Source organism: Oryctolagus cuniculus, chromosome 7, assembly GCF_964237555.1.
Source record: "Oryctolagus cuniculus chromosome 7, mOryCun1.1, whole genome shotgun sequence".
Lineage (NCBI taxonomy): Eukaryota > Metazoa > Chordata > Mammalia > Lagomorpha > Leporidae > Oryctolagus > Oryctolagus cuniculus.
Window position 1 is genome coordinate 8,572,485 of NC_091438.1, and position 27,299 is coordinate 8,599,783.

Below are 27,299 nucleotides of genomic sequence, written 5' to 3' on the forward strand. Positions count from 1 at the left end.
CATCTTATTTAAAAATGAAACCTCATCATCAGGATACCCTCTCCCCTCTGCTTTCTCTGCACAGTGCAAAATCACCTTCTAGTACACTCTGATATGCATTAACAGAATATTTACCTACATATCTTACTCTTATCCTTGTCAGACTCCAAGCTTCCTAAGAATAGGGATTGCTCTGTTATCTTCACTGCTGTATCTCTTGTCCTGTAACTTGTACACAATAAGTGTACAATTAATGTGTGGAATGACTAACTGACAGGTATCAATGATACCTTAACAAATGTCAGAAAAAAAGGACAGCATGCCTCATTTTGTAGTTGGCTGACATGAAACAGTATAGGTAAGGATAAATTTTAATTACAAATACAAAATACTACATATTTAGTCTAATCAGTGAGATCTGGAAAGAGATCATTAATGTCATTAATGTGCACCCTTTTTTGTGTGTATTTTCCTTTGAGTATGACCAAGATATAAAATAAACTCAAATTTAATCATTCAGCTATTAGTACTCAAAAGCCTTTGTATAGGATTCAAAAGAAACAGTTCTCACCATACTATGTACCTTGGAACAAGAATCTTCTCAAAGCAGTATGGAAAATATCAGGTATAATCTAGGAATTATGAAGAAATATCTAATTTTTAAACTTGGAACTGCTGATATTTATCAGTATTTTTTGGAGTAGAAAATACTTTAAAATCACTAGAGAAATTAACAGTTTGGGGGTCCTGCTGCACATATGAATGTTACTTACTTACAAACAAGGCAGTCACTTCAGAATAGGGTTACTTCATGGTTAAAGGATTCACATTAAGGGACCAATGCTGTGGTGAAGCGGGTTAACGCCCTGGCCTGAAGCACCAGCATCCCACATGGGCGCCAGTTTGAGTCCTGGCTGCTCCACTTCCGATCCAGCTCTCTGCTATGGCCTGGGAAAGCAGTGGAAGATGACCCAAGTCCTTGGGCCCCTGCATCCACATGGGAGACCTGGAAGAAGCTCCTGGCTTAGGATCGGCACAGCTCTGGCTGTTCTGGCCAATTGGGGAGTGAACCATCAGATGGAAGACCTCTCTCTCTCTCTCTCTCTTTCAAAAAAATAAATAAATATTTTTTAAAGAAGTATTCACACTAAAAAGAATCTTCATCTCACAAGTGACCACTGAGTCAGTGAAGTTGCAGTCAGAAACAAAAAGGAACCAGGACGCAATTCTTTTCCAATTTCTCTGAAGTTTTTATAAAAGCGCCCTGCATATTTCACTGGATTATACACTTAAACAAAATTCCTTTGAACACAGAACTTAGTACATTTGCTTTTCACAGTGCCATGGGTTCACAATTCTGAAACCACTTTTTGTATGTTCTAGACTTGAGCAAATAAGTAAGTAGAGTGAGGATACTGGAAGCAGAGTTCTACTGGAGAGAGAAGGGAAGACTGGAATATACCATGTAGTGCTAGGGTTGGAATTAGAAATATCTATATAAATGTGGCTTTTTTTTTTTTTTTTTTTTTGACAGGCAGAGTGGACAGTGAGAGAGAGAGACAGAGAGAAAGGTCTTCCTTTGCCGTTGGTTCACCCTCCAATGGCTGCCGCGGCCAGCGTGCTGCGGCCGGCGCACCACGCTGATCCGAAGGCAGGAGCCAGGTGCTTCTCCTGGTCTCCCATGCAGGTGCAGGGCCCAAGCACTTGGGCCATCCTCCACTGCCCTCCCTGGCCACAGCAGAGAGCTGGCCTGGAAGAGGGGCAACCAGGACAGAATCCGGCGCCCCGACCGGGACTAGAACCCAGTGTGCTGGCGCCGCTAGGCGGAGGATTAGCCTATTGAGCCATGGCGTCGGCATAAATGTGGCTTTTAAGATAAGTAGATCAATATGAATATACATTGATATAGACACATGTATTACAAAGCTATATAAGTATGTGCAAATACACATCTGTGTCTTTGAGCGTACATACGTATGTGTATATATGAATACCCAGGTAGGAACGTCGGTGTAATAGCTACATACACATAGGTTCATTTGAATGCATTATTTAGGTCTGTATGAGAGTGGGCCTAGAAGCAATGACACCCCAATAGCAATAAGCACACCCAGCACCCAGCCCTTGACTCCTACGTTCCTAAACCACCTCTACTAAAAGGAACCAGAGGGAAACAGCTGATTTCAGAGTTGGGGAAGGAAAGTATCAGGTAGGTGAGCCTATGAAGTGGGCTGAATTGTGATCTCCCCTTACAAAGATATGCCCATATCCTAACCCCAGATACCTGTGAATAAGACCTCATTTAGAATTAGGGTCTCAGATCTAAAGTAGGACGAGGTCACACCAGATTGGGCCGAGCCCTAAACCCAGTGATTGATGAAGGGGATAGAAAGACACAGGGAAGAAGGCCATGGGAAGACGGAGGCAGAGACCGGAGCTAGGCTCCCACAAGCCTGAGAGCCCCGAAGCTGGAAGAAGCAAGGCAGCTTTCTTTCCTGCAAACTTCGAAGGGGCATGGTTCTGCTAGTAACTGTTTTTCCAGACTCCCAGCCTCCAGAACTGTAAGAGAATAGATTTCCACTGGTTTAAGCCACAAGGTACCAGGAGCCTAAGGAAGTTAACGCAGCTTGGAACATCCTGGGCCAGAACGTAAGCAAATGCCCAAAGAACGATGGGGACGCAGCCAAAGGACCTGGGCACTACGCTGGGGCTTAGTAGCCAAATAATGATTGAATGGATTATACCCCCACCAGTGTAAACAGACACACATAAATCAGTACTGTACAAGGCAACTTACCATGGGCCCCCAGTGTCCCTGTTCAGTACACCAGCCCCTGACTATTCTTTACTTGGGCTATTTTTTAGGATTGTGGACACAGTAATCACCTTCAGGAATGCGGTAACATCCCTCCAACCTCTGATGAGCAGCAGGCTTGATTCCAAATGTTGTAAAATAGCTCAGATGTCACTTTCCTAAAATAGCACAACTCACTCCACATGGAGGAGTCAGCTAGGCTCATTTGTGTCATCTCAATGGGGCTTTGAGGGAAACAGATGCAAACCAAATAAAGCTCAGGAAGTCTGTCACATCACAAATAACAAAGTCCTTTGGCTCTCGGAGATTGTGCCTCTACCACCATCTAAGAACAGTAAAAAGCCAATCTATTACCTTGCAATTAGGGTAAAATCTCAGACCTCTCAGTTCTTGACAACAAGTAAATAATTAAATGGAAGAAAGGCCATTTTTACATTGGAATGCTAAATAATAAATACAGAAGAAATCATGAAGCTAGAAGATCACTAAGGAATGCTAAAGCTAGTGGTGAAATCTGATTAGGAAGAGGATATTTACATAATCTCAAAGTGTCTCCCCAAAATTGTTCACAAAGAGAAAAATGGAACTTCACAGTAGAGAGATCTGGACATCATTTTAACAAAGTGATCAAAGTTAACATCAATGCTGGGATAATTCTATCATGTACTTCTTGCTATAAGGCATTGAGAAGGATATAATTTTGTGATATTCCAAATAGAAATGTATAATCTGAATCTAATTAAGGAAACGATATACCAATTCAACATGAGGCACATTCTACAAAAGAATTGGTCTGCATTCTTCAAAAATATCAAGGCAAGAAAGAAAAAAAGACTGGGAAACTTCCAGAATAAGGGAAAATAACAAGACATCATGATTAAATTCCATGGATGATTCTGGATTAGGTAACAGATTAGAATTTTAGGAAATAACTATGAAGGAGATCATTAAGATAAATTATAAATTTCAATATGGGCTGTAGACTCAACAGTATGGAGTCAGTGCTAAAATTCCTGATTTTGATAATAAAGTGTAGTTATATAAGAGAAGGTTCTAGGAAACAAACACTGAAGTATTTTATGGTAAAGGGATGATGTCTACAACTTACCTCATGGGCTTAGAAAAAGATTCATACATGTGTGCATTCTATGTGTGTTTGTGTGTGTGCAAACACAATGATAAAGTAAAACATAACAACCAGTGAATCTAGATAAAGGCTATATGGAATTCTTTGTACTACTCATGAAACCTTTTTTTTTTTTTTTTTTTTTGAAAGACAGGAATGGAGGAGGGAATGAGAGAGATAGAGATATCCCTAATGTTCACAGCAGTAGGACTGGACCACAGGTAAAACTGGGTGCCAGGAATTCAACCCAAGTTTATCGCATGCATGTCAGGGATCCAAATACTTGAGTTGCTACCTGTTGCTTCCCAGGGTGTGTATTAGCAAGAAGCCAGAATAGGGAGCAGAGCCAGAACTCAAATAAAGCCACTCTGATGTGGAATCTAAGTAGTGTATTAACCACCATATCAAATGGTCACTCTTACTCTTGAAACTTTTGGAAAACCCTATCAAAATAAAAATTAACATGCTCCAAAATAGCAGGCATATAAAACAATTGCCTTGATTATATGAGGGTACATCAAAAGTTCATGGAAGGGGCCAGTGCTGTGGCATAGTGGGTAAAGCTGCCGCTTACAGTGCCAGCATCCCATATGGGTGCCAGCTTTGAGTGCCAGCTGCTCTACTTCCAATCCAGCTCTCTGCACTGGCCTGGAAAAACAGTAGAAGATGGCCCAAGTCCTTGGGCCCCTGCACCTGCATGGGAGACCCAGAAGAAGCTCTTGGTTCCTGGCTCCATTGTGGCCATTCGGAGTGTGAACCAATGGAAGGAAGACCTCTCTCTCTCTCCCACTCCCTCTGCCTCTGCTTCTCTGTAACTCTGCCTTTCAAATAAATAAGTAAATCTCTAAAAAAAAAGCGTTACTCATTTTTTACATCAAGGTACCATGTACCATGGCTCTCCTCCTCTTTCTGTGTAACTGTGTAACTGTGTAACTGTGACTTTCAAGTAAAATAAATCTTTAGAAAAATATTACCTTTACTTGAATTTTTTGATAGTCTACACAACTGTAAGTTTACATGTTATATATTTTCCAACATTTTAGCTAGTTTTATGTAAGTTACTAAACCTCTCTGTACCCGAAATTGCTCATTTAAAAAATGCAAACAATAATTAAGATTTTTGTGAGGACTCCAAAAGACAATACATAAACAGAACACATTCAGAATGAGTGTTCTTACTTCACTTTTTTAGAAACAACTATCAAAAGAAAACTATTTTTATTTAAATTTTTAATTTATATAAATGGAACAAATTTCATGTATCTTGTATATAGGTTTTAAGTACATAATGACACCTCTCACCCCATCCTCCCTCCACCCCCACTCCCACCCTTCCTCCTACTTCCTTTCTTATTTTTCTTTTAATTTTTGCAACAATATGCTTTTTTTTTCTTTGAGAACAAGTTTTATCATTAATCAAAGAAGCACCTAAGGAAACAGGCAATGGAGCTGGGCACTTAGGCTAATCTAAAACTTATGGGACATAAGAATATCCTTCACTTAATATACTAAAACTAAGTAAATCTTTGAGAACAAGTATTACTACTAACTCTCATAATACTACTCTTTGAGGACAAAGTCCTGTATGGGAAGTTAGTGCACAGTGACTCCTTGTGTTAATTTAACAATTAACACTCTTACATATGACGCCAGTGATCACCCAAGTCTCTTGACATGAGCTGCCTAGGCGATGGAAGCTTAAGAAAAGTATTCTTTAATCGAAAAGATGATGAACAGAATGCCTTATCTCTTCTAAGACTGAGGTTATAATCTACTTCTTACCAATTTAAAAACAAAGCTATGAATCAAAGGGATGAACTCAGAGCATTTAAACATCAAAATGTAAATGCAATAAAATTTATTTTTCCAACTAATTTTAATGTTAAATATTTTTAAGATGTATTAAAGAATGTTATAATATTTATGTGTTAAACAATGTATTTTTTTTTTTGACAGGCAGAGTGGACAGTGAGAGAGAGAGACAGAGAGAAAAGTCTTCCTTTGCTGTTGGTTCACCCTCCAATGGCCGCTGCAGCTGGTGCACCGCGCTGATCTGATGGCAGGAGCCAGGTGCTTCTCCTGGTCTCCCATGGGGTGCAGGGCCCAAGCACTTGGGCCATCCTCCACTGCCTTCCCGGGCCATAGCAGAGGGCTGGCCTGGAAGAGGGGCAACCGGGACAGAACTGGCGCCCTTACCGGGACTAGAACCTGGTGTGCCGGCCCCGCAAGGTGGAGGATTAGCCTAGTGAGCCTCGGCGCAGGCCTAAACAATGTATTATTATTTATAACTAACTCATCAAAAAATGACAGTACCTTTAGTTCTGCTTGGTTTACTCAAGTGCCTGTACAATAGGTAAAATTCAGATATTTCTAAAAAACATCCTTTGGATTTCCATCAGGAAGAACTACCTAACCACACGGGATCGGTGAGCATTTCTAGGGCACACTAATTTTACTGAGTAATTAAGATACTGCAGGTAGGAAATCATAGGTTCTGTCATTTATCAGAATTTATAAACCAAAATGTCTAAACTACAATAGGCAAGGCTTTAGAAACAGCCAAGCATGAACCAATGACTGGTCCTGAAAAGCACTCTACCTAAAGCTTTTCCCAGTCAAGTTTTGCTTCATTTTTTAAACCCTATGTCACATTTATTTAGGTTGACTTCTGCTCAGAGGGCACCTGTTTTGACTAATGAATTTCAGATTTTAAGTTTGTAGGATCTTTATGATACACACATTAATTTTTTTTTCCATTTTAAAGATAAACAGAAAGAGATAGAGACAGAGATCTTCCATCTGCTGGTTCATTCCCCAAATGTCCTTAACAGTAATCCAAAAGCCCAGAATTCAACATGGGTCTCCCACATAGGTACCAGGGACCCAAAATCTTTCATTACTACCTGCTGTCTCCCTGGGTGTGCATCAACAGGAAGCTGGAATCTAAGACGGAGCTGAGACTTGAACTCAGGCACTCAGACACGGGATGTGGGCATCCTAAGCAGCAGCTTAACCACCGCACCAAACACCTGCCCCTGTGATATAAACTTGTGGGCATACTTGGAGTTCCATGAAAGACAATAAAATGAAAAGTTTCTGAGAATGACTACTCATACACATCAAAAACAATGGGATGGGGGAAGGCCGGTGCTGTGGTGTAGTGATAAAACCACTGCCTGCAGTGACGGCATCCCATACGGGAGCCGGTTCAAGACCCAGCTGCTCTACTTCCGAGCCAGCTCTCTGATACGGCCTGGGAAAGCAGAAGACAGCCCAAGTCCTTGGGCCCCTACCCCTGCGTGGGAGACCCAGAGGAATTCCTGGCTCTTGGCTTCAGATCGACCCAGTTCCAGCCATCGCGGCCATCTGGGGAGTGAACCAGTGGATGAAAGAACTCTCTCTCTCTCTCTGTCTCTGCCTCTGCCTCTGCCTCTCTGTAACTCTACCTTTCAAATAAATAAATAAATCTTAAAAAAGAAAAAAGAATTTGTAGTTGTAACAACTTAAAAAAAATAGGAAATTGTTCAATGACTTCAAAAAGACAATCACATCATAAAAGATATCCTAGGTTGATTATCTTGTCCCCTTTGGGCTCTTAAGATATGCTTTTATATGTTTAAGTCTCCTAACGATGCTGAGATTTTTAAGATTCCATGATTGGGGCTGGCGCTGTGGCATAGTGGGTAAAGCCACTGCCTGCAATGCTGGCATCCCATATGGACACCAGTTTGAGTCCCATCTCCTCTATTTCCAATCCAGCTCTCCGCTAATACACCTATGAAAGCAGCAGAGGATGGCCCAAGTGCTTGGGTCCCTGCACCCATGTAGGAGACTTGGAAGAAGTTCCTGGGTCCTGGCTTCGGATCAGCCCATCTACAGCTGTTGTTGTGACCATTTGGGGAATAAAACAGCAGATGTAAAAATCTCTCTTTTTTAGAGCCAGTCCTGTGGTGTAGTGGGTAAAGCCGTTGCCATACAGGAGCTGGTTTGAGTCCCAACTGCTCCACTTCTGATCCAACCCTCTGCTATGGCCTGGGAAAGCAGTGCAAGATGGCCTCTGTACCCATGTGGGAGACCCAGAAGGAGCTGCTGACTACTGACTTTGGCCTGGCCCAGTCCTAGCCATTGCAGCCATTTGAAAGCAAAGCAGCAGATGGATGATCTCTCTCTCTCTCTCTCTGCCTTATAAATAAATACATCTTTAAAAATAAATAAATAAATCTTAAAAACAAGACAGATAGACATGGATTAATATTTAAAAAAAAAAAAAAAAAAGGTGGGGGCGGGTTTAAGTCCCAGCTGCTCCACTTCTGATCCAGCACCCTGCAAATGCACCTGGGAAAGCAGAAGAAGACAGCTCAAGTTGTACCCACACGGGAGACCCAGAAGAAGCTCCTAGCTCCTGGCTCCTGGCTTTGGATCAGCTCAGCTCCGCCTGTTGCAGCCATCTGGGGAGTAAATCAGTGAATGGAAGACCTCTCTCTCTCTGCCTCTACCTCTCTGTGTAATGCTGTCTTTCAAATAAATAAAAATAAAATCTTAAAAAAAAAATAGCAGGTTCCATGATTGATGAACAAAATTCCTTCCTACTGGTATCAACTATAGCTCCATGATTTAAAAAAATAGTTCATTTAATAGTAATATATATTTTATAATAAAATTTTAGTAGAATACTGACAAATGATAAACTGTTTATGTAAAAATCATGTTATAGCATGTAAAACTAACTAGGAAATCCATAGTTCACAAAAGTACATATATTTTGTTGACACATTTGAGATTATCAAAAGTTTAAGGTACAGAACAGAATTCACAGTCAGACTTGACACTCGGAACTATATTATACACTGGATCCACTGATATTTCTGCTAATAAGGTGCATTTGAAATCATAGATTTGGTGCATTGCTTTATTGTATAACCAAGAGCTATTGTTTTTACATCCAATAATTATTTCACAAATAATTAAAACAACAGACATCTAGCTGAAAACACAATTCACATATAACTTTATTAGGATAATTAAAATAAAAAGCACTGGCAGCTTTGATTTCCACTTTCATGAATATATACAAGATAAATCCATTTTTTACATTTAAAATTTGTATAAAAGTCAAGCCCTGAAATATTTTTGAAGAAAAATTCTGATTTTAAAACTTTGTTTTTTAAAAAAGAGAGAGGTACCATATTGAACTGCTGCACCACTTATATTATAAATGAAATTTAGATTTATATATATAACATTATTTTGCCATTCTAGAGTCCAATTTATAAAACTCACACGATGCTAAAGCTGGGAAGTCATTAAAACATAGTGGTACCAGCCAGCACCATGGCTCACTTGGCTAATCCTCTGCCTGTGACGCCAGCACCCCGGGTGCCAGTCCCAGTTGGGGCGCTGGTACTGTCCTGGTTGCTCCTCTTCCAGGCCAGCTCTCTGCTGTGGCCCGGGAAGGCAGTGGAGGATGGCCCATTGCTTGGGCTCCTGCACCGGCATGGGAGACCAGGAGGAAGCACCTGGCTCCTGGCTTTGGATCAGCGGTGCGCTGGCCACAACCCGCCGGCCGTAGAGGCCATTTGAGGGGTGAACCAATGGAAAAGGAAGACCTGTCTCTCTGTCTCTCTAACTCTGCCTGTCAAAACAAACAAACAAACAAACAAACAAACAAAAAAACACATAGTGGTACCTAAATTGATGAACTTCAGTGAATTCAATAAAACTTATTTTACTACACAATGCTTGGCAGTCAGTTAATAGTTTACTGAGAATATGTTTAGTGGTAATGTTTTGAATAAAATACACTGGAGTATTTTGAGTCATGTCATCTGCATTTCATCAAGACTTTACTACTTCATATATTTTACCATACAGCACCTGAGATACTTTATTATAAAACATATATTATGCAAATGTTTGGCCTAAATATTGATGAAAATAATTCAACCTGCACTTTTTTTTTTTTTTTTTCTTTTGACAGCCAGAGTTAGACAGTGAGAGAGAGAGAGAGACAGAAAGAGGTCTTCCTTTTCCATTGGTTCACCCCCCAAATGGCTGCTGCAGCTGGCGCGCTGCAGCCCAATCTGCACTTTTAACAAGCTGTGGTGGAGCCTCTATTGCATTGAAAGAAAGACCTGTTAGCCATGTTTTAAAGCAGATTTTTAAATAGATTAGCACCCTCTTTAGTAAGTTCTTTCTAGATGTTCCCCAATAAGTATAGCAGAAAAACGAGGTGTACTTAACTACACAACAGCAATGCTTCCAAATTCCAAAGTAACCTCTTCTTCCACTAGACCCTTACCATGTGCACTACTAGTTTACAGTATCAGCACATACTGGTGTATTTTATCGTCTCTGTAATTCACGTTCATAATGACAGAAATCATGTCTGATTCATCTTTTATCCCTGTCAATATGTGCATTGTACTTGCACAGAAGGTGCTCATAAAAAACCTGACAAACTTTCTCTTCCCAAGATTACAATGACGATCTCAAACTCTTTCAAACTCTGAAATGAACTGAGTTCTTAGGTGACTGAAATGTCGTGCATTTATGTTTATTTTTAAGCAATAGTATTTTAGGTAAATATGAAAACAACTGCATAATATTTTGAGAAAGTAAAACTTCAAGAATGTTACTTAAGCCTATGTTTCCTTTTAAACATATATTTGAGAGAAAGACAATAAGTTTTGGGGAAGCATTAGTAACAATTATTAAATCTTACCTGAGGATTCCAACCTGGGTCTAATTTTTTAACTACTGCAATATATTCCTGCATTGCTTGACTGGGGCTTGAATCTCCAAGTGCTTTCCATGCTTCCCTACAGTACAGAATATGCAAAATGACCAGTCATTAACTATGTGAATAATACAAACAACATACTTCTCTTTATTAGTGAAAATCTGCACACACATTTCAAGGCCTGGGGATGGGCTGCGACAATGGGCTATGCAGGGAGGGGGAATGGAGGAGCTTCTCTCTGCACTGACGTCTGGTCTGCAGCATTAGAGTGTACTACCTACCTAAGGGGCCTTTGTAGATGTTCTTTCCTAATCACCTTACCCGGGGAACTGTAATAACACAGATATACTACTTATCTGTTGGGTTTTGGAAGACTACAGACCACTGCAATGTAAGATTGTGTCATACCCCGAAACCCAACGTTCACCCTTGTTGAGAGAATGTACGATCTACAGACAAATAGAGACAGATCCCAAGTTATGAATCACCTGCGCTCAGGGCACTTTGGTACAACAGAAGCTATCATCACGTAAGAAACAACATTCCTAGGGAGATCTTCAAACGTCAGAAACCCACCCTCCCCTTTAGCTGTCACCTCTTCTCTAACAACTAGTACTCAATCATGAGGCCTCATGAAGGACTTCAAAACCAAGGGACGATGGGAGAAGACATGAGGACACTAGCATGGAGGACCACACCACGAGTCACATTTCAGCCCTGAGCCCCCTTCTGGGTCATCCCTTTCTTTTTTTCTGCAGGCTGCCAGGATAGGTCTCTCTGGTTTTCCCTGCTGATCTTTCCTATGATCTACCAGAGTTTCTCTATTTTCCTGATCCACTGTAACACAGAACTTAGCCACACAGATCCTCACTAACTTCCTGCTCCTGTAATGAATACAACATCTTTCTGAGGTCTCCTAAATTTATTTTTACTGAATCTCTTGAGTTACTTGTATCAATCATAACAATTCACCTCCACGTTTATCGGCTTATAGAAAACTCAGGAAATTTACCATCAACACTTTAACACAGAGACTATACATTCAGAATTCCCTGATCATCCTAGTAATCCTTTATGACTCTTCTCAGACCATGAGCTACACAAGATTCACACACAGCACTGAGTTTCATACACCTTTAGCCTTTTGTCTTCCACATTGATTTTTAGTCTAAACCAACTACTTCATACAATATCCCTCAATTTGGATTTCTCTAATTGTTTACCCACCTATACCATACTTTCACCAAAAATGATTAATCATAATTACAATCAGGTTAAGTATTTCACCAAGAGCAATGCAGAGTGAGGCCAGTGTCGTGGCATGGTGGGTAATGCCGCTGCCTGCGACACCAGCATCTCATATGGGTGCCAGTTTGTGACCCAGCTGCTCTACATTTTTTTTTGGACAGGCAGAGTGGACAGTGAGAGACAGAGACAGACAGAGAGAAAGGTCTTCCTTTTTCCATTGCTTCACCCCTCAATGGCAGCTGCAGCTGGTGCATTGTGCTGATCTGAAGCCAGGAGCCAGGTGCAGTGCTTCCTCCTGGTCTCCCATGCGGGTGCAGGGCCCAAGCACTTGGGCCATCCTCCACTGCCCTCCCGGGCCACAGCAGAGAGCTGGACTGGAAAAGGAGCAACCGGGACAGAATCTGGCGCCTTGATCGGGACTAGAACCCGGTGTGCCGGCGCCGCAGGCGGAGGATTAGCCTAGTGAGCCACGGCGCTGGCCCTGCTCTACTTTTGATCCAGCTCCCTGCCTAGGAAAAAGCAGCAGAAGATGGCCCAAGTGTTTGGGCCCCTGCCACCCAGTGGGAGACCTGGATAAAGCTCCTGACTCCTCGATTTGGCCTGGTCCAGACCTGGTCATTGTGGCCATCTGAGGAGTGAACAAGTGGATACAAGATCTCTCTCTCTCCCTCTAACTCTTCAATAAACAAATCATAAAAAAAAAAAAAAAAAAAAAATACAGGGCCGGCGCCGCGGCTCAATAGGCTAATCCTCCGCCTTGTGGCGCCGGCACACCAAGTTACAGCCCCGGTCAGGGCGCCGGATTCTGTCCCATTTGCCCCTCTTCCAGGCCAGCTCTCTGCTATGGCCCGGGAGTACAGTGGAGGATGGCCCAAGTGCTTGGGCCCTGCACCCATGGGAGACCAGGAGAAGCACCTGGCTCCTGGCTTCGGATCTGTGCGATGCACCGGCCGCAGCACGCCGGCCGCGGCAGCCATTGGAGGGTGAACCAACGGCAAAAGGAAGACCTTTCTCTCTGTCTCTCTCTCTCACTGTCCACTCTGCCTGTGGAAAAAAAAAAAAAAAAGAAGAAGAAGAAGAAGAAAAAGAAGAAGAAAAAATAATTAGAGAAGGAACCATGAAGACATAGAAAACCTAAACAGACCCATAACTAAGAAAGAAATTGAAACAGCAATAAAGGCCCTTCCAACAAAGAAAAGCCCAGGACCAGATGGATTCACTGCTGAATTCTACCAGACATTTAAAGAAGAACTAACTCCAATTCTTCTCAAACTATTCAGAACAATCAAAAAAGTGGGCATCCTCCCAAATTCTTTCTATGAAGCCAGCATCACCTTAATTCCTAAGCCAGAAAAAGATGCAGCATTGAAAGAGAATTACAGGGCTGGCGCCGCGGCTCACTAGGCTAATCCTCCACCTTGCGGCGCCGGCACACCGGGTTCTAGTCCCAGTCAGGGCGCCGGATTCTGTCCCGGTTGCCCCTCTTCCAGGCCAGCTCTCTGCTGTGGCCAGGGAGTGCAGTGGAGGATGGCCCAAGTGCTTGGGCCCTGCACCCCATGGGAGACCAGGAAAAAGCACCTGGCTCCTAGCTCCTGCCATCGGATCAGCGCGGTGCGCCGGCCGCAGCGCGCTGGCCGCGGCGGCCATTGGAGGGTGAACCATCGGCAAAGGAAGACCTTTCTCTCTGTCTCTCTCTCTCTCACTGTGCACTCTGCCTGTCAAAAAATAAAAAAAAATAAAAATAAAATAAAAAAAAAAAGAAAGAGAATTACAGACCAATATCCCTGATGAACATAGATGCAAAAATCCTCAGTAAAATTCTGGCCAATAGAATGCAACAACACATCAGAAAGATCATCCACCCAGACCAGGTGGGAATTATCCCTGGTATGCAGGGATGGTTCAATGTTCGCAAATCAATCAATGTGATTCACCACATTAACAGACTGCAGAATAAAAACCATATGATTATCTCAACAGACCCAGAGAAAGCATTTGATAAAATACAACACCCTTTCATGATGAAAACTCTAAGCAAACTGGGTATGGAAGGAACATTCCTCAATACAATCAAAGCAATTTATAAAAAACCCACGGCCAACATCATATTGAATGGGGCAAAGTTGGAAGCATTTCCACTGAGATCTGGTACCAGACAGGGATGCCCACTCTCACCACTGCTAGTCAATATAGTTCTGAAAGTTTTAGCCAGAGCTATTAGGCAAGAAAAAGAAATTAAAGGGATATAAATTGGGAAGGAAGAACTCAAACTATCCCTCTTTGCAGATGATATGATTCTTTATTTAGGGGATCCAAAGAACTCTATTAAGAGACTACAGGAACTCATAGAAGAGTTTGGCAAAGTAGCAGGGTATAAAATCAATGCACAAAAATCAACAGCCTTTGTATACGCAGGCAATGCCACGACTGAGAAAGAACTTCTAAGATCAATCCCATTCACGATAGCTACAAAACCAATCAAATACCTTGGAATAAACTTAACCAAGAACATTAAAGATCTCTACAATGAGAATTACAAAATCTTAAAGAAAGAAATAGAAGAAGATACCAAAAAAATGGAAAAATCTTCCATGCTCATGGATTGGAAGAATCAATATCATCAAAATGTCCATTCTCCCAAAAGCAATTTATAGATTCAATGTGATACCAATCAAAATACCAAAGACATTCTTCTCAGATCTGGAAAAAAAATGATGCTGAAATTCATATGGAGACACAGGAGACCTCGAATAGCTAAAGCAATCTTGTACAACAAAAACAAAGCTGGAGGCATCACAATACCAGATTTCAGGACATACTACAGGGCAGTTGTTATCAAAACAACATGGTACTGGTACAGAAACAGATGGATAGACCAATGGGACAGAATTGAAACACCAGAAATCAATCCAAACATCTACAGCCAACTTATATTTGATCAAGGATCCAAAACCAATCCCTGGAGTAAGGACAGTCTATTCAATAAATGGTGCAGGGAAAATTGGATTTCCACGTGCAGAAGCATAAAGCAAGACCCCTACCTTTCAACTTACACAAAAATCCACTCAACATGGATTAAAGACTTAAATCTACGACCCGACACCATCAAATTATTAGAGAACATTGGAGAAACCCTGCAAGATTTGGTACTGGCAAAGACTTCTTGGAAAAGACCCCAGAAGCACAGGCAGTCAAAGCCAAAATTAACATTTGGGATTGCATCAAATTGAGAAGTTTCTGTACGGCAAAAGAAACAGTCAGGAAAGTGAAGAGACAACCGACAGAATGGGAAAAAATATTTGCAAACTATGCAACTGATAAAGGGTCAATAACCAGAATCTACAGAGATCAAGAAACTCCACAACAACAAAACAAACAACCCACTTAAGAGATGGGCCAAGGACCTCAATAGACATTTTTCAAAAGAGGAAATCCAAATGGCCAACAGACACATGAAAAAATGTTCAAGATCACTAGCAATCAGGGAAATGCAAATCAAAACCACAATGAGGTTTCACCTCACCCCGGTTAGAATGGCTCACATTCAGGAATCTACCAACAACAGATACTGGCGAGGATGTGGGGAAAAAGGAACTAACCCACTGTTGGTGGGAATGCAAACTGGAAAAGCCAGTATGGAAGTCAGTCTGGAGATTCTTCAGAAACCTGAATATAACCCTACCATACAACCCAGCCATCCCACTCCTTGGAATTTACCCAAAGGAAATTAAATTGGCAAACAAAAAAGCTGCCTGCACCTTAATGTTTATTGCAGCTCAATTCACAATAGCTAAGACCTGGAATCAACCCAAATGCCCATCAACAGTAGACTGGATAAAAAAATTATGGGGCATGTACTCTACAGAATACTATAGAGTAGTCAAAAACAATGAAATCCGGTCATTTGCAACAAAATGGAGGAATCTGGAACACATCATGCTGAGTGAATTAAGCCAGTCCCAAAGGGACAAAGATCATACGTTCTCCCTGATTGGTGACAACTAACCAAGCACCAAAAAGGAAACCTGTTGAAGTGAAAGGGACACTATGAGAAACAGTGACTTGATCAGCCCTTGTCCTGACTGTTGATGTACAATGTAATACTTTATCCCTTTTAGTATTTTCTTTTTGTTCTAGTTAATACTATTGGTTGAACTCTGTAATTAACACACATTTATTCTTAGGTGTTGAAATTTAACTGAAAAGTGATCCCTATTAAATAAAAGAGTGGGAATAAGAGAGTGAGGAGATGCACAATTTGGAACATGCTCAATCGGACTTGCCCCAAATGGTGGAGTTAGAAACGTGCCAGGGGATTCCAATACAATCCCATCAAGACTGCATGTACCAATGACATCTCACTAGTTCAAGTGATCAATTTCAGCTCACAATTGATCACACTGATAGGTCTAAGAGTCACACAAACAAGACTAGTGTCTGCAAATACTAACTGATAGAAAAAAAAAAGGAGAGAATGATCCAACATGGGAAGTGGGATACACAGCAGACTCATAGAATGGCAGATCTCCTAAACAGCACCCTGGCCTCAGAATCAGCCCTTAAGGCATTCGGATATGGCTGAAGAGCCCATGAGAGTATTTTAGGCATGGAAAGCCAAGACACTCTGGCAAAAAAAAAAAAAAAAAAAAAAAAAAAAAACCTAAATGAAAGATCTCTGCGAGGGAGATACCAGTAGAAAGAACAGGCCATCAAAGAAGGAGGTACCTTTCTCTGAAGGGAGGAGAGAACTTCCACTTTGACTTAAGACCCTGTCTAAATAAGATCGAAGTCAGCGAACTCAAGAGGCTTCCATAGCCTTGGAAACTCATGACTAGAGCCTAGGGAGATTTCTGACGCCATAAACAAGAGTGTCAAATTGTTAAGTCAACAACAGGAGTCACTGTGTACTTACTCCTCATGTGGGATCTCTGTCCTTAATGTGTTGTCCAATGTGAATTAAAGCTATAACTAGTACTGAAACAGTATTTTTCACTTTGTGTTTTTGTGTGGGTGCAAACTGATGAAATCTTTACTTAATATATACTAAATCGATCTTCTGTATATAAAGATAATTGAAAATGAATCTTGATGTGAATGGAATGGGAGAGGGAGTGGGAGATGGGAGGGTTGCAGGTGGGAGGGAAGTTATGGGGGGGAAAAGCCATTGTAATCCATAAACTGTACTTTGGAAATCATGTTTACTAAATAAAAGTTAAAAAAAATAAATTGTTAAAAACAATGGAGAAACAGGTCAAGCATAGGGGGAACAAATAATGGTGAGGTTATAAAATTTCATAAACTGAAACAAGTAAATTACAATAAATGTTACACCAGATAGCCTCTAGAACAGTAATAAAATGCCAGTCAGAGAATTATTATCAGCAAAGAATGCAAATAGAAGCCTTGCTTTCTTCACTGGGAATGTCCTATACAAAAAAAAAGTCAGCTGAACTAAACATGATGGTTGGCTACAAAGTGCTGCTGGCAACAGTTTGCAGACAGGCAATTTATCCAGTCCTGTGTAGGACTGCTTTAGAACCTGAAGTCAGAATTCAATTTTTAGCATTTCCTCTCTCTACAACCATCCTTGTGAAAACAAACTCTACCCAGTAACTTTTTTAATATACATTTTTACTTACTTTTATTTTTGTTTGAAAGGCAGAGAAACACCAGGAAAGAGCTTCCATTCACTGATTTAATCTCCAAATGCCCAAAATAGCCAGATCTAGGCCAGGTGGAAGCCAGAAAACTGAAACTCAATCTGGGCCTCCCACGTGGGTAACAAGAACCACTCCCATGTGGGATGTGGGCATCCCAGGCACATTTCTGTTGCACCAGATTCCTGCCCCCATACACTTCTGTAATTCCAGGGCTGGTGCTGCAACGTCTTTCCTTTTATAACTAAGGTTCCTCATGGAAAGCAGTTTCTCATTTTTCACTCAGAAGAGATGAGAAGATAAGGCCTTATAAATAAGCGGGACTCTCTGAATTATTTTTTAAAAATTGGGAGACTATAATCTTTCCTATGAATTCAGAGAAGTGGATTCAGTGTTTTGTTTTGGTTTTTGCTCCCTTTCTTTCCCAGAGATTAATTTAATATACACACTTCTTTACTGTGGTGTGAGTCCAAGGGACAGAAGAATACAAGACAAAGACACACAGGGGCAGGGAGGAGAAGAGTAAAACACAGGGCTCACCCTGCTCTTCTCCTTTACCATTTTCCTGACCTTCTACCCAAGGGGAAAGGTAGTGACCCGTCAGGAGAGGAAAATCGCAAGCAATAGCTCTTAAGGTTACACCTCTTCCATATTCATAGGTAAGGAATGTATGTCTGTTGTGAACTATTTATACACCAACATCAATCCTTTAACGACTTAGCTGAAATCAGATTCTTATAATCCCCTCTCCCGACTGCCTGTTGTTAGAGTCTTCAGCAGAGAGATTAATATGAAAATAATTCTTTAATCTGCTCACTACTTTCTAATTCCTACAAACTAAATCGGGGCTGGCACTGTAGCACAGTGGGTTAAGCCAGATTGCAAAGCTAGCGTGCCACATCAAAGTGCTGTTTTGAGTCCCAGTTCCTCTGCTTCTGGTCCAGCTTCCTGCAAATGCTGGGAACGCAGCAGAAGATGACCCAAGTACTTGGGTCCTTGCCACTAACGTGGGAGACCTGGATGGAGTTCCCGGCTCTTGATTTTGGCCTGGCCCAGCTCTGGCTATTGCAGGCACTTGGGAAGTGAACCAGCAGCCAGAAGATACCTCTCTATCAATCTCTCCCTCAACCCCTGTCTCTGACACTCTGTCTTTCCAGTAAATAAATAACTTCTTAAAAGAAACAATTTTAAAAAGGAAACATCTAAATCATTTCCATAACTGCATTAAAGAATTGGAGAATTTCTTACCATTTTTGCTTTCCTTCAAAATCAAAAAAGCTTGGTTTAGGAGTATTGCAATTTCCAACTTTGACCTAAATGAGGAGGGATAAAAAAGCTTATTTTTCAAAGAAATATCTGAAAAATTGTTTCAAGTGTATCAAACATATTTAGTAACAATAGGTTATAAAATAGTTTAAAATATTGACATTTACATAGAGTTAACAAAACTTCACATTCCTTGCAAAAGCAAACAAAAACTCAAACATATCAAACTTCAAACACAAGCTGCTTTAGTTTACTACATAAAACAACTATATTGCAGAAAAAATGAGTGACAGATAATTGCATTCCTGAATTACATTTAATTATATAAGACAAATTACAGATTTAGTTTATGTAATCTTTATTATCATTTATAATAGAGAACTTTTAAAGATGAAACTAACAGGCTTTAAAGTTCAGCTTATCAAAATTCATAATACTGGTTTCTTTTACACTGATTAGAACACTATTAAAATTTTATCTATTTCAAATAAAAAGTACTATTTTTAAAAATGTCCTATTATGAAACTCATAGATAAAAATTTAGATGCCCAAAGCCATGCAAAAAAGCCTCCAGGGTTTTCAACAACAATATTAATTCCATCCGTCCCACAATAATCTCTTGTCTGTGGCCAACACTCATTTTTAATCCTCAAGTAATATTTGTAGTTAAGTGATAAATTCTTTTCATTGTGAATATGCATAAATGAGAATCACAGAAGTGCAGAACTCACTACACAGCCTCTGATTCCCACTGCCAGAAGTAATCTCCCTTACGAACTTTTAGGCATCCACTCTATGTACCTCTTGTGGCACTTTCCATTTTTTCTACCTTGTGACATGAAGTTTTAGATAAAGTCTCACCTTTTTTTTTTATTAGATATTTATTTTATTTATTTGAGAGACAGAGTGACAGATAGAGGTAGAGTCCCCAGATGGCCACAACAGCCAGAGCTGTGCTGATGCGAAGCCAGGAGCCAGAAGCTTCTTACGGGTCTCCCACGCAGGTGCAGGGGCCCAAGGACTTGGGCCATCCTCTACTGCTTTCCCAGGCCACAGTAGAGAGCTGGATCGGAATAGGAACAGCTGGGACTAGAACCAGCGCCCATATGGGATGCTGGCCAGGGCTTTAACCCACTGTGCCACAGCGCAGGCCCCAAAGTCTCATCTTTGTATCAGAAGAGAGTCCCTAAAAAACTGTCCTGAACTCACCCACAGCACCCATCTACTTCTCCAGGACCTACCCACCACCTCCTATTACTCTTACACCCTAAAATCAATTCTGATGCCATCATCTAACCACACTAAACTATTTGCTGCTTTAGGGACTTTTGGTTCTGTAAAACACAGGACAGGACACTCACCTGAAATGCCTTCTGTTCTTCTCTCAGCTTTTAAAAGTATTACACCTCCTTCCAGTCTGGCCTAAAGTTCAGATGCTAAGAATCCCTTCATCTGCAGCTATTTTGTACAGCCCTGAAATCCTCAGTTGTCACTTCCATTATTGCTTAGCGATCACACTACCCTCTATCAGCCTTTTCATGACGGGATGGGTGAGAGATGAGCTGTGATTCTCACTCACCATGGACCAAATACTTCACGTACGTTACTTGTGCGGAGACACAATAACACTGTGAGGTAGGTAGGCTATTACAAACTCATTTTTAAAAACACAGGTTTATTTATTTACTTGAAAGGCAGAGTTAAAGACACAGAGGGAGAGACAGAAAGAGAGAGAGCTCTTGCACTTGCTAGTTCACTCCCCAAATGGCTGCAACGGCCAGGGCTGGGCCAGGCTGAAGCCAGGGGCCTGGAACTCCATCTGGGTCTCCCACGTGGATGCAGGGGCCCAAGGATTTGGGTTATCTCCCACTGCTTTTCCACGCACATTAACAGGGAGCTAGATGGGAAGTGGGATAGCCAGGAATCGAATTGGCGCACATACGGGATGCCGATGTCACAGGCAGTCATTTTATCCACTACGCCACGCCAGTCCCACAAACTCATTTTATAAATGAGGATGGAGAAGCTCAGAAGCATTGTCTCAGCCCACACGTTAGTAAATATTGAATTATAGTCAGGGTTTGAACCCAAGACTGACTCTGAAGTAAAGTATTCCTCCAGCATACCATGCATGCTATACAGAATCTGGGCTCCAATTCTGGCATCTCTAATTCATATGAACTAACTGGATTGCTAGACATATGAAGTGAGATAAACTATACCAATCTCTAAGATATCATAAAACAGCAGTTATTACTATTTTTGCTTTTTGTCCAGGCACCAGCCAGTGGCAGAAACAAATGCCAATTAGAAGTCCCAGCTGAACATACGGTCATCCAGCCAAACATCACATGTGGCCATGCCAACTTCTGCCTAGGTTCTAGGGATTGGATGTGAGTAAAAGTCACAAAAATATCTGCCTTAGGGGCCAGTGCTGTGGCTTAGCAGGGAAAGCTGCTGCCTGCAGTGATGGCATCCCATGTGGGTGCCGGTTCATGTCCCAGTTGCTCCACTTCCAGTCCAGCTCCCTGCTAATGTGCACTGGAAAGCAGCTGAAGATGGCCCAAGTCCTTGGGCCCCTGCACTCACGTGGGAGACCAGGAGGAAGCTCCAGGCTCCTGACTTCTGCCTGGCCCAGCCCAGCCCTGGCCATGGCAGCCATCTGGAGAGTGCACCAGTGGATGGAAGACTTCTGTCTCTTTCTCTTTCTCTCTCTGCCTCTCCCTCTCTGTAACCCCAACTTTCAAATAAATCTTTAAAAAACAAAAAGTCTTAAAAAGAAAAAGCATGGTGGCCATGTGACACAGAAGTCAGGCTGCTGCGTGAGTCATTCACCTCCCACATCTGAGTGTCCGTTTTGTGTCCTGGCTCCTTCGCTTCTGACCCAGCTCCCTGCGAACATGTCCCCTCAGAAGCAGCAGACGAAGGCTCGAGTTTTTGGGTCCCTGATACCCACATAGGAAACCCAGATGGAGTTCCAGGCTCCTGGCTTCAGCACGGCCCAGTACTGCTATTATAGGCATTTGGGGAATGAACTAGCAGATGGAACATCTCTCTCCATCTGTCTCTCTATTGTTCCCTCTCAGTATCTCTGCCTTTCAAATAACTGATTTTTTTTTTTTTTTTAAAGAGTCCTGTCCTCACCTTCACTTGTCCCTGGTGATGTGGTGATGAGCCTTCCAGCCATGGAAAACAACCTCAGGACAGCAATTATCAAATTTTTAGGCTTATGTTCTCTACACTTTCAGAAACTAAAGATCCCAATGAGCTTTCAGTTACATGGGTTACAGCCATTGATATTTATCATATTAGATATTAAAACTGAGACATTTAAAATATAAATTCACTTAAAAATAACAATAACCCATTATATGTCAGCATAAATAACAAAATTTTATGAAAATAGCTACATATTCCAAAAGAATGGTATTGTTTTACATTTTATAAATCCCTTTTTTTAAAAAAAGATTTATTTATTTGTTTGAGAAAGAGAGGGAGAGACAGAGAGAGCCTTTAACTACTGGTTCACTCCCTAAATAGCCGCAATGGCCGGAGCTGGGATGATCTGGAGCCAGGAGCCAGGAGCTTCTTCTGGGTCTCCCATGCGGATACAGGGGCCCAAGCACTTGAGCCATCTTCTACTGCTTTCCCAACCTATAGCAGAGTTGGATCAGGAGTGGAACAGTCGGGACTCAAACGGGCACCCACATGGAAAATCAGCATCACAGGTGGAAGCTTAACCCACTATGCTACAGCGCTGCCCCCATAAATCTCTTTAATGTCTGGTTTAGTGGAAGGCAGTTATATTTTCATATCAGGTTCTACATCTAATCTATTGCTATATGTTGCTTTGTTTCAAATAAAGGAAGAAAACTCAGTTTCACATAGGTTATTACAAAAGCATTTTCAGATAACTGTCGATATTCTTTTTTGATAATATATCGATACTCAACAAGTAGTAGTTTTTTAAGGTTAGGTGCAATGCAGAATCTGAACTTCTATCAATGGACTTTTCACACTGTTACACTGGAAACCACTGGTCTGACTTGTATTTTGAATGGATCTTTTACCCACACAATTTGTAACACCACCCAGAAATATTTAGAAAATACGGTTTAGTGGCTTCTATAGATTTTCAAAATGCTGACAAACTGCATTATACAATAGCGAAAGTCCATGTCCACTGTTGTTACTACTGGGAGCTGGCAAGCTCATGATGGCAGACAACAGATTTTCCAAACCTCTAATTTTCAGATGAAGGCTCCAGCATTTATCATTGGAAACTCAGAAACTAATTTTAGTTGTTGTTCTTGAAGTGATAAGCTTATTTCATTCATTTTCAAGGAACCATCTGCCAAATACCCAAATTTAAGCATAATTTATTTGTGAGTTTTCCTGTTAAGCAAAAATAATGTTCTATGGAAAAAAGTGGATAGTTCAGTTTGCAACTTGGAAATAACCTGAGTTTTTCCTCAAAATAGCCAACACAATTCAGTATGCAGAAATGCCTTGTGTGTTCCTCATATTTCATAATATCCAATATTAAAGATGTATTAGTAAAGGGTTATTATTGAACCAATTTCTTCTGCTTCATCAAATATATTTTTAAGTGAAATTGGCATTTACTATTGTTACTCAATACATGATGGCTAAACAATATTAATACAGTTTGCTACCACTGCCTCGATTCATGCTAAGACCCTAGCAGTTTTATCCACGATGACAGCCCAGAAAAAAAGGCAAAAGTGTCAAAGTATTTTTACGAAAACTGATTTGACCTTACGGATCCCGAGTTTCGGGATGTACAGGGATCCACGGAATTTCTGCCTTGAGGGATGGCTGAGCTATGAAACAGAAGCAGCCGAGGCCCCTGGACGACCACAGAAAGCAGTCACCCGAGGCATACGACGCACCACTCTAACAGAGCATCTCAACTCTGATTCTCTCTGACTTGCATTCACAAATAACAGGTACACACGGATGAGATACAGCCAGTGCCCTTGGAACAATCATCTCACCAGGGGCAGCCGGTGGCAGATGCCAATGAATCAAGTGTCCGGGCCAAAGTAGGAGGGCATGCTGAGTATCCTAAAGGCTCTGTAAAGTGAAGCCAACAGGAATTTGAAATTTTCAAATACATAAATCTTAAAAAAAAAATACAGGAGTCTCTGCCACTCTCCCTTTCATATAAATAAACTAACTTAACACGGGGCAGGAGGCAGCATTGTGGTGCAGCAGGTTAAACCCACAGCGGAAAGCTCATGCTCAAGTCCCACCACTGCTTCCAGTCCTGCTGTCTGCTGATGCGCACGCTGGGATGCAGCGAGCCATGGCTCAAGTGCTTGGGTCCCTGCAACCAACCCATGCCAGATGGAGCTTCTGGGGCCCAGCCTGGCCCAGCCCCAGCATTGCTGCCATTGGGGAAGACAACCAGCAGACGGACAAGCAGTCTGTGTCTGTCTGTCTGTCTGTCTCTTTCCCAGTCTTTCAAACTTAAAAAGAAAAGAAAAATACAGGGAGACACCCCCCCCACCCACACACACAAACAACTATTTTTTTTAACAATTACAGGGGAGGAGCCGGCACGGTGGCGCAGCAGGTTAAAGCCCTGGCCTGATGGGCCGGCATCCCATATGGGTGCCGGTTCTAGTCCCGGCTGCTCCTCTTCCGGTCCAGCTCTCTGCTGTGGCCTGGGAAAGCAGTGAAAGATGGCCCAAATTCTTGGGCCCCTGCACCCGCATGGGAGACCCAGAAGAAGCTCCTGGCGCAGCTCTGGCCGTTGTGGCCATCTGGGGAGTGAACCAGCGGATGGAAGACCTCTCTGTCTCTACCTCTCTCTGACACTCTTTCAAATAAATAAATCTTTTTAAAAAAACAATTAGAGGGGAAAAGATGCAATTATAATCTAGAATTTCATTTCCTCCAGTGTCTCAAAGAGTTGGAGTTTTCCTGAACTATTTAACACCTATCTTGCCAGCAAAGTTTCAGCTGTTTATATCTAGAGACTCCTCAAGTACTTAGTAAGGCTCCTAAGGGCAAATGTTATAAAGCTTTTGCTTCTTCCAACCTCTACAGGTATAACATCAAGTTTTTTACACATAAAAAATGTAGAACAAATATGTGTTGATTATGATGAAACAACTGTTTTTCCTTCTAGCACCTAACCAATGACTCAAATATAAACATGTCTTGTGTGACTATCTCCGACACTTCCATTATTTCCAGGTAAAGTTCAGAGCCTTGCAGAGAGACAGAGCTACACCTGGTTCTGACCGAAGTCTCTGCCTACTGCCCTTGGGCTTAGGTTTTCTTTTTTGTAGAAGGGGGTTACTTGTGGGAGATCTGGGAGAAGCTCCTGGCTCCAGGTTTTGGGCTTTGGATCGGGGAGTGAACCGGGTTCCGGGTTCAAGCTCCGGCTGTTGAGGCCATCTGGGGAGTGAACCAGCAGGTGGTCGGTCCCCCTCTGTAACGCTGCTTCCCAAATAAATCTTTTTTAAAAAGGGGGTGGTGGTGGTGGTGGTATTTCATCTGGTGTTTACTAGATCTGAAATTTTTTTACGATTATATAACAGAAACACACTGAGCCAAAATACAAGTCGGAGATAGTTAGGGTTTAAACAAATCACAAGGATAAAAGCAGTACTACTTTAGTCTGCATTGCATCTCCTTACTGATTACCACATTACTCTCTTGGAGCTCAAAATCTGTATAAACATTACCACAGTCCCCTCGCTATGAGCAAATGAATGAGAAATCTGGTTTTTATCGTCCTCGTTTTTGCAAAGGTTCGGGGACTTCAGTACAGCGCCAAGTCCCGGAGTTAAGTCAGGGGAAACAGTGTCCGGCTAACTGGTTCCCAGGACAGCAGGTGCATCTCTTCCACCCCCAGGAGGGTGCCAATCCCCAGCGCTCGCACACACTGCAGCTCCGCCAGCCACGAGCCACGCAGGTCGCAGCCCCGCGCCCGCCCGCCCCTTCCCCGCCGCTTTACCTGCTTGTACCTGGCGTACAGGTACAGCAGCTGCTCCCGGCTGGCCACCGGCAGCAGGCCCTGCAGGTGCGCGGCAGCCTTCTCGAACAGCTCGGCCAGGGGCTCGGGGCTCTGGGGGGACTCCGCACCCCCGGAGTCGTCCCCGGAGCTCAGCTCTCCCCCGCTGTCTCCCGTGGTGGCCCCCGAGGGCAGGGGCGGGGAAGCCATGTCTCCGCGCGCGGCCCGCCCGCCCGCCCGCCGGCTGGGCGATGCGTTCCCCTCAGGCTCCCCTCCGGCCGCCTCGGCGCCCCGACTCCGAGGCCCGAGCTCCAGCTGCGCTCCGCCGCCCGGCCGCCTCCAGCTCCCTGGGCGTGCACGGCAGGCGCGCCACCAACGTTCTCCGCAGGCTTCCGCCCCGGCGAGCGGCGCGCGGCGCGCGGCGGGGCGCGCAGCCAAGGACGCGCTCGCGGCCCGGCACGCCGGCTTGCGTAGCTGGGACGGGCCTGGGCCCGCTCGGCGCCAGCAGGGGAAGCGTGGGGGCCCTGCAGGGGACGGTGCTTGGACAACGTGGTGCCCGTTTCCGTGGCGGTAGCAGTCACAGCCTGCAGGACGCGGTGTCGGGCCAGGGACGCCGTCGGTTGGCGAGTGTAGCGGTGTGAGCAGCACCGCGGGAAACCGGAGCCCGGCACGAAAGTTCCGCCTGCCCCGGAGGGGGTGCTTCCGGCGGGGAGGCGCCCCCCGTTCCTTCAGAAGAGGCTGGCGGTTTTTTGAATAACGAGTGAAAAACCGACAGAGGCCGGCGCCGCGGCTCACTAGGCTAATCCTCCGCCTAGCGGCGCCGGCACACCGGGTTCTAGTCCCGGTCGGGGCACCGGATTCTGTCCCGGTTGCCCCTCTTCCAGGCCAGCTCTCTGCTGTGGCCCGGGAGTGCAGTGGAGGATGGCCCAGGTGCTTGGGCCCTGCACCCCATGGGAGACCAGGAAAAGCACCTGGCTCCTGGCTCCTGCCATCGGATCAGCGCGGTGCGCCGGCCGCAGCGCGCCAACCGCGGCGGCCATTGGAGGGTGAACCAATGGCAAAAGGAAGACCTTTCTCTCTGTCTCTCTCTCTCTCACTGTCCACTCTGCCTGTCAAAAAAAAATAAAAAAAAAAAAAAATAAATAAATAAAAAAAAAAAAAAAGAAAAAGAAAAACCGACAGAGGGGCCCTTCTCTGCCCTGCCGTGCGCTGCCTGGGTCAGATGAATCCTCTGCACTCCGGACCAGAAGTCCGGAGAACGGGCTTTGAGGCGGCCCCGGGCCTGCGCCCGCCACGTGAAAAAGCCGAGTTGCACACAGTTCTGCCCCCAAAGGACTTGGAGCGCTCCACGCACGCGGTGTGGGGGTGGTCAACCTTCCCCCCGAGCGCGTGTTGTGCCCTAAATGCTGTACAGGGGGACGGGGAAGGAAAGAGCGCCCTGTGGTCGCCAACACCGTGTCCGTGTTCCGGAGGAGAATGGC

The 27,299-nt window shown here is 43.2% G+C and overlaps 1 protein-coding gene across 2 annotated transcripts in view; it reads right to left on the reverse strand.

Moving 5' to 3' along the window:
* ACBD6 (acyl-CoA binding domain containing 6) overlaps positions 1-26,922 on the reverse strand; it is a 205,269-nt gene extending 178,347 nt beyond the window's left edge. The window contains exons 1-3 of one of the 2 annotated variants that reach the window (XM_051857044.2): positions 25,822-26,465; positions 18,813-18,877; positions 10,642-10,738 (exon numbers count right to left, since the gene is read on the reverse strand). In XM_051857044.2, coding sequence (XP_051713004.2) covers positions 10,642-10,738; positions 18,813-18,877; positions 25,822-26,028 — 369 coding nt within the window. In that variant the 5' untranslated portion in view covers positions 26,029-26,465. Of the gene's footprint in view, positions 1-10,641; positions 10,739-18,812; positions 18,878-25,821 lie in introns of both variants that reach the window. The other variant, XM_002715013.5, reaches the window with a different exon arrangement.
* Between the last annotated feature and the right edge of the window lie 377 nt (positions 26,923-27,299).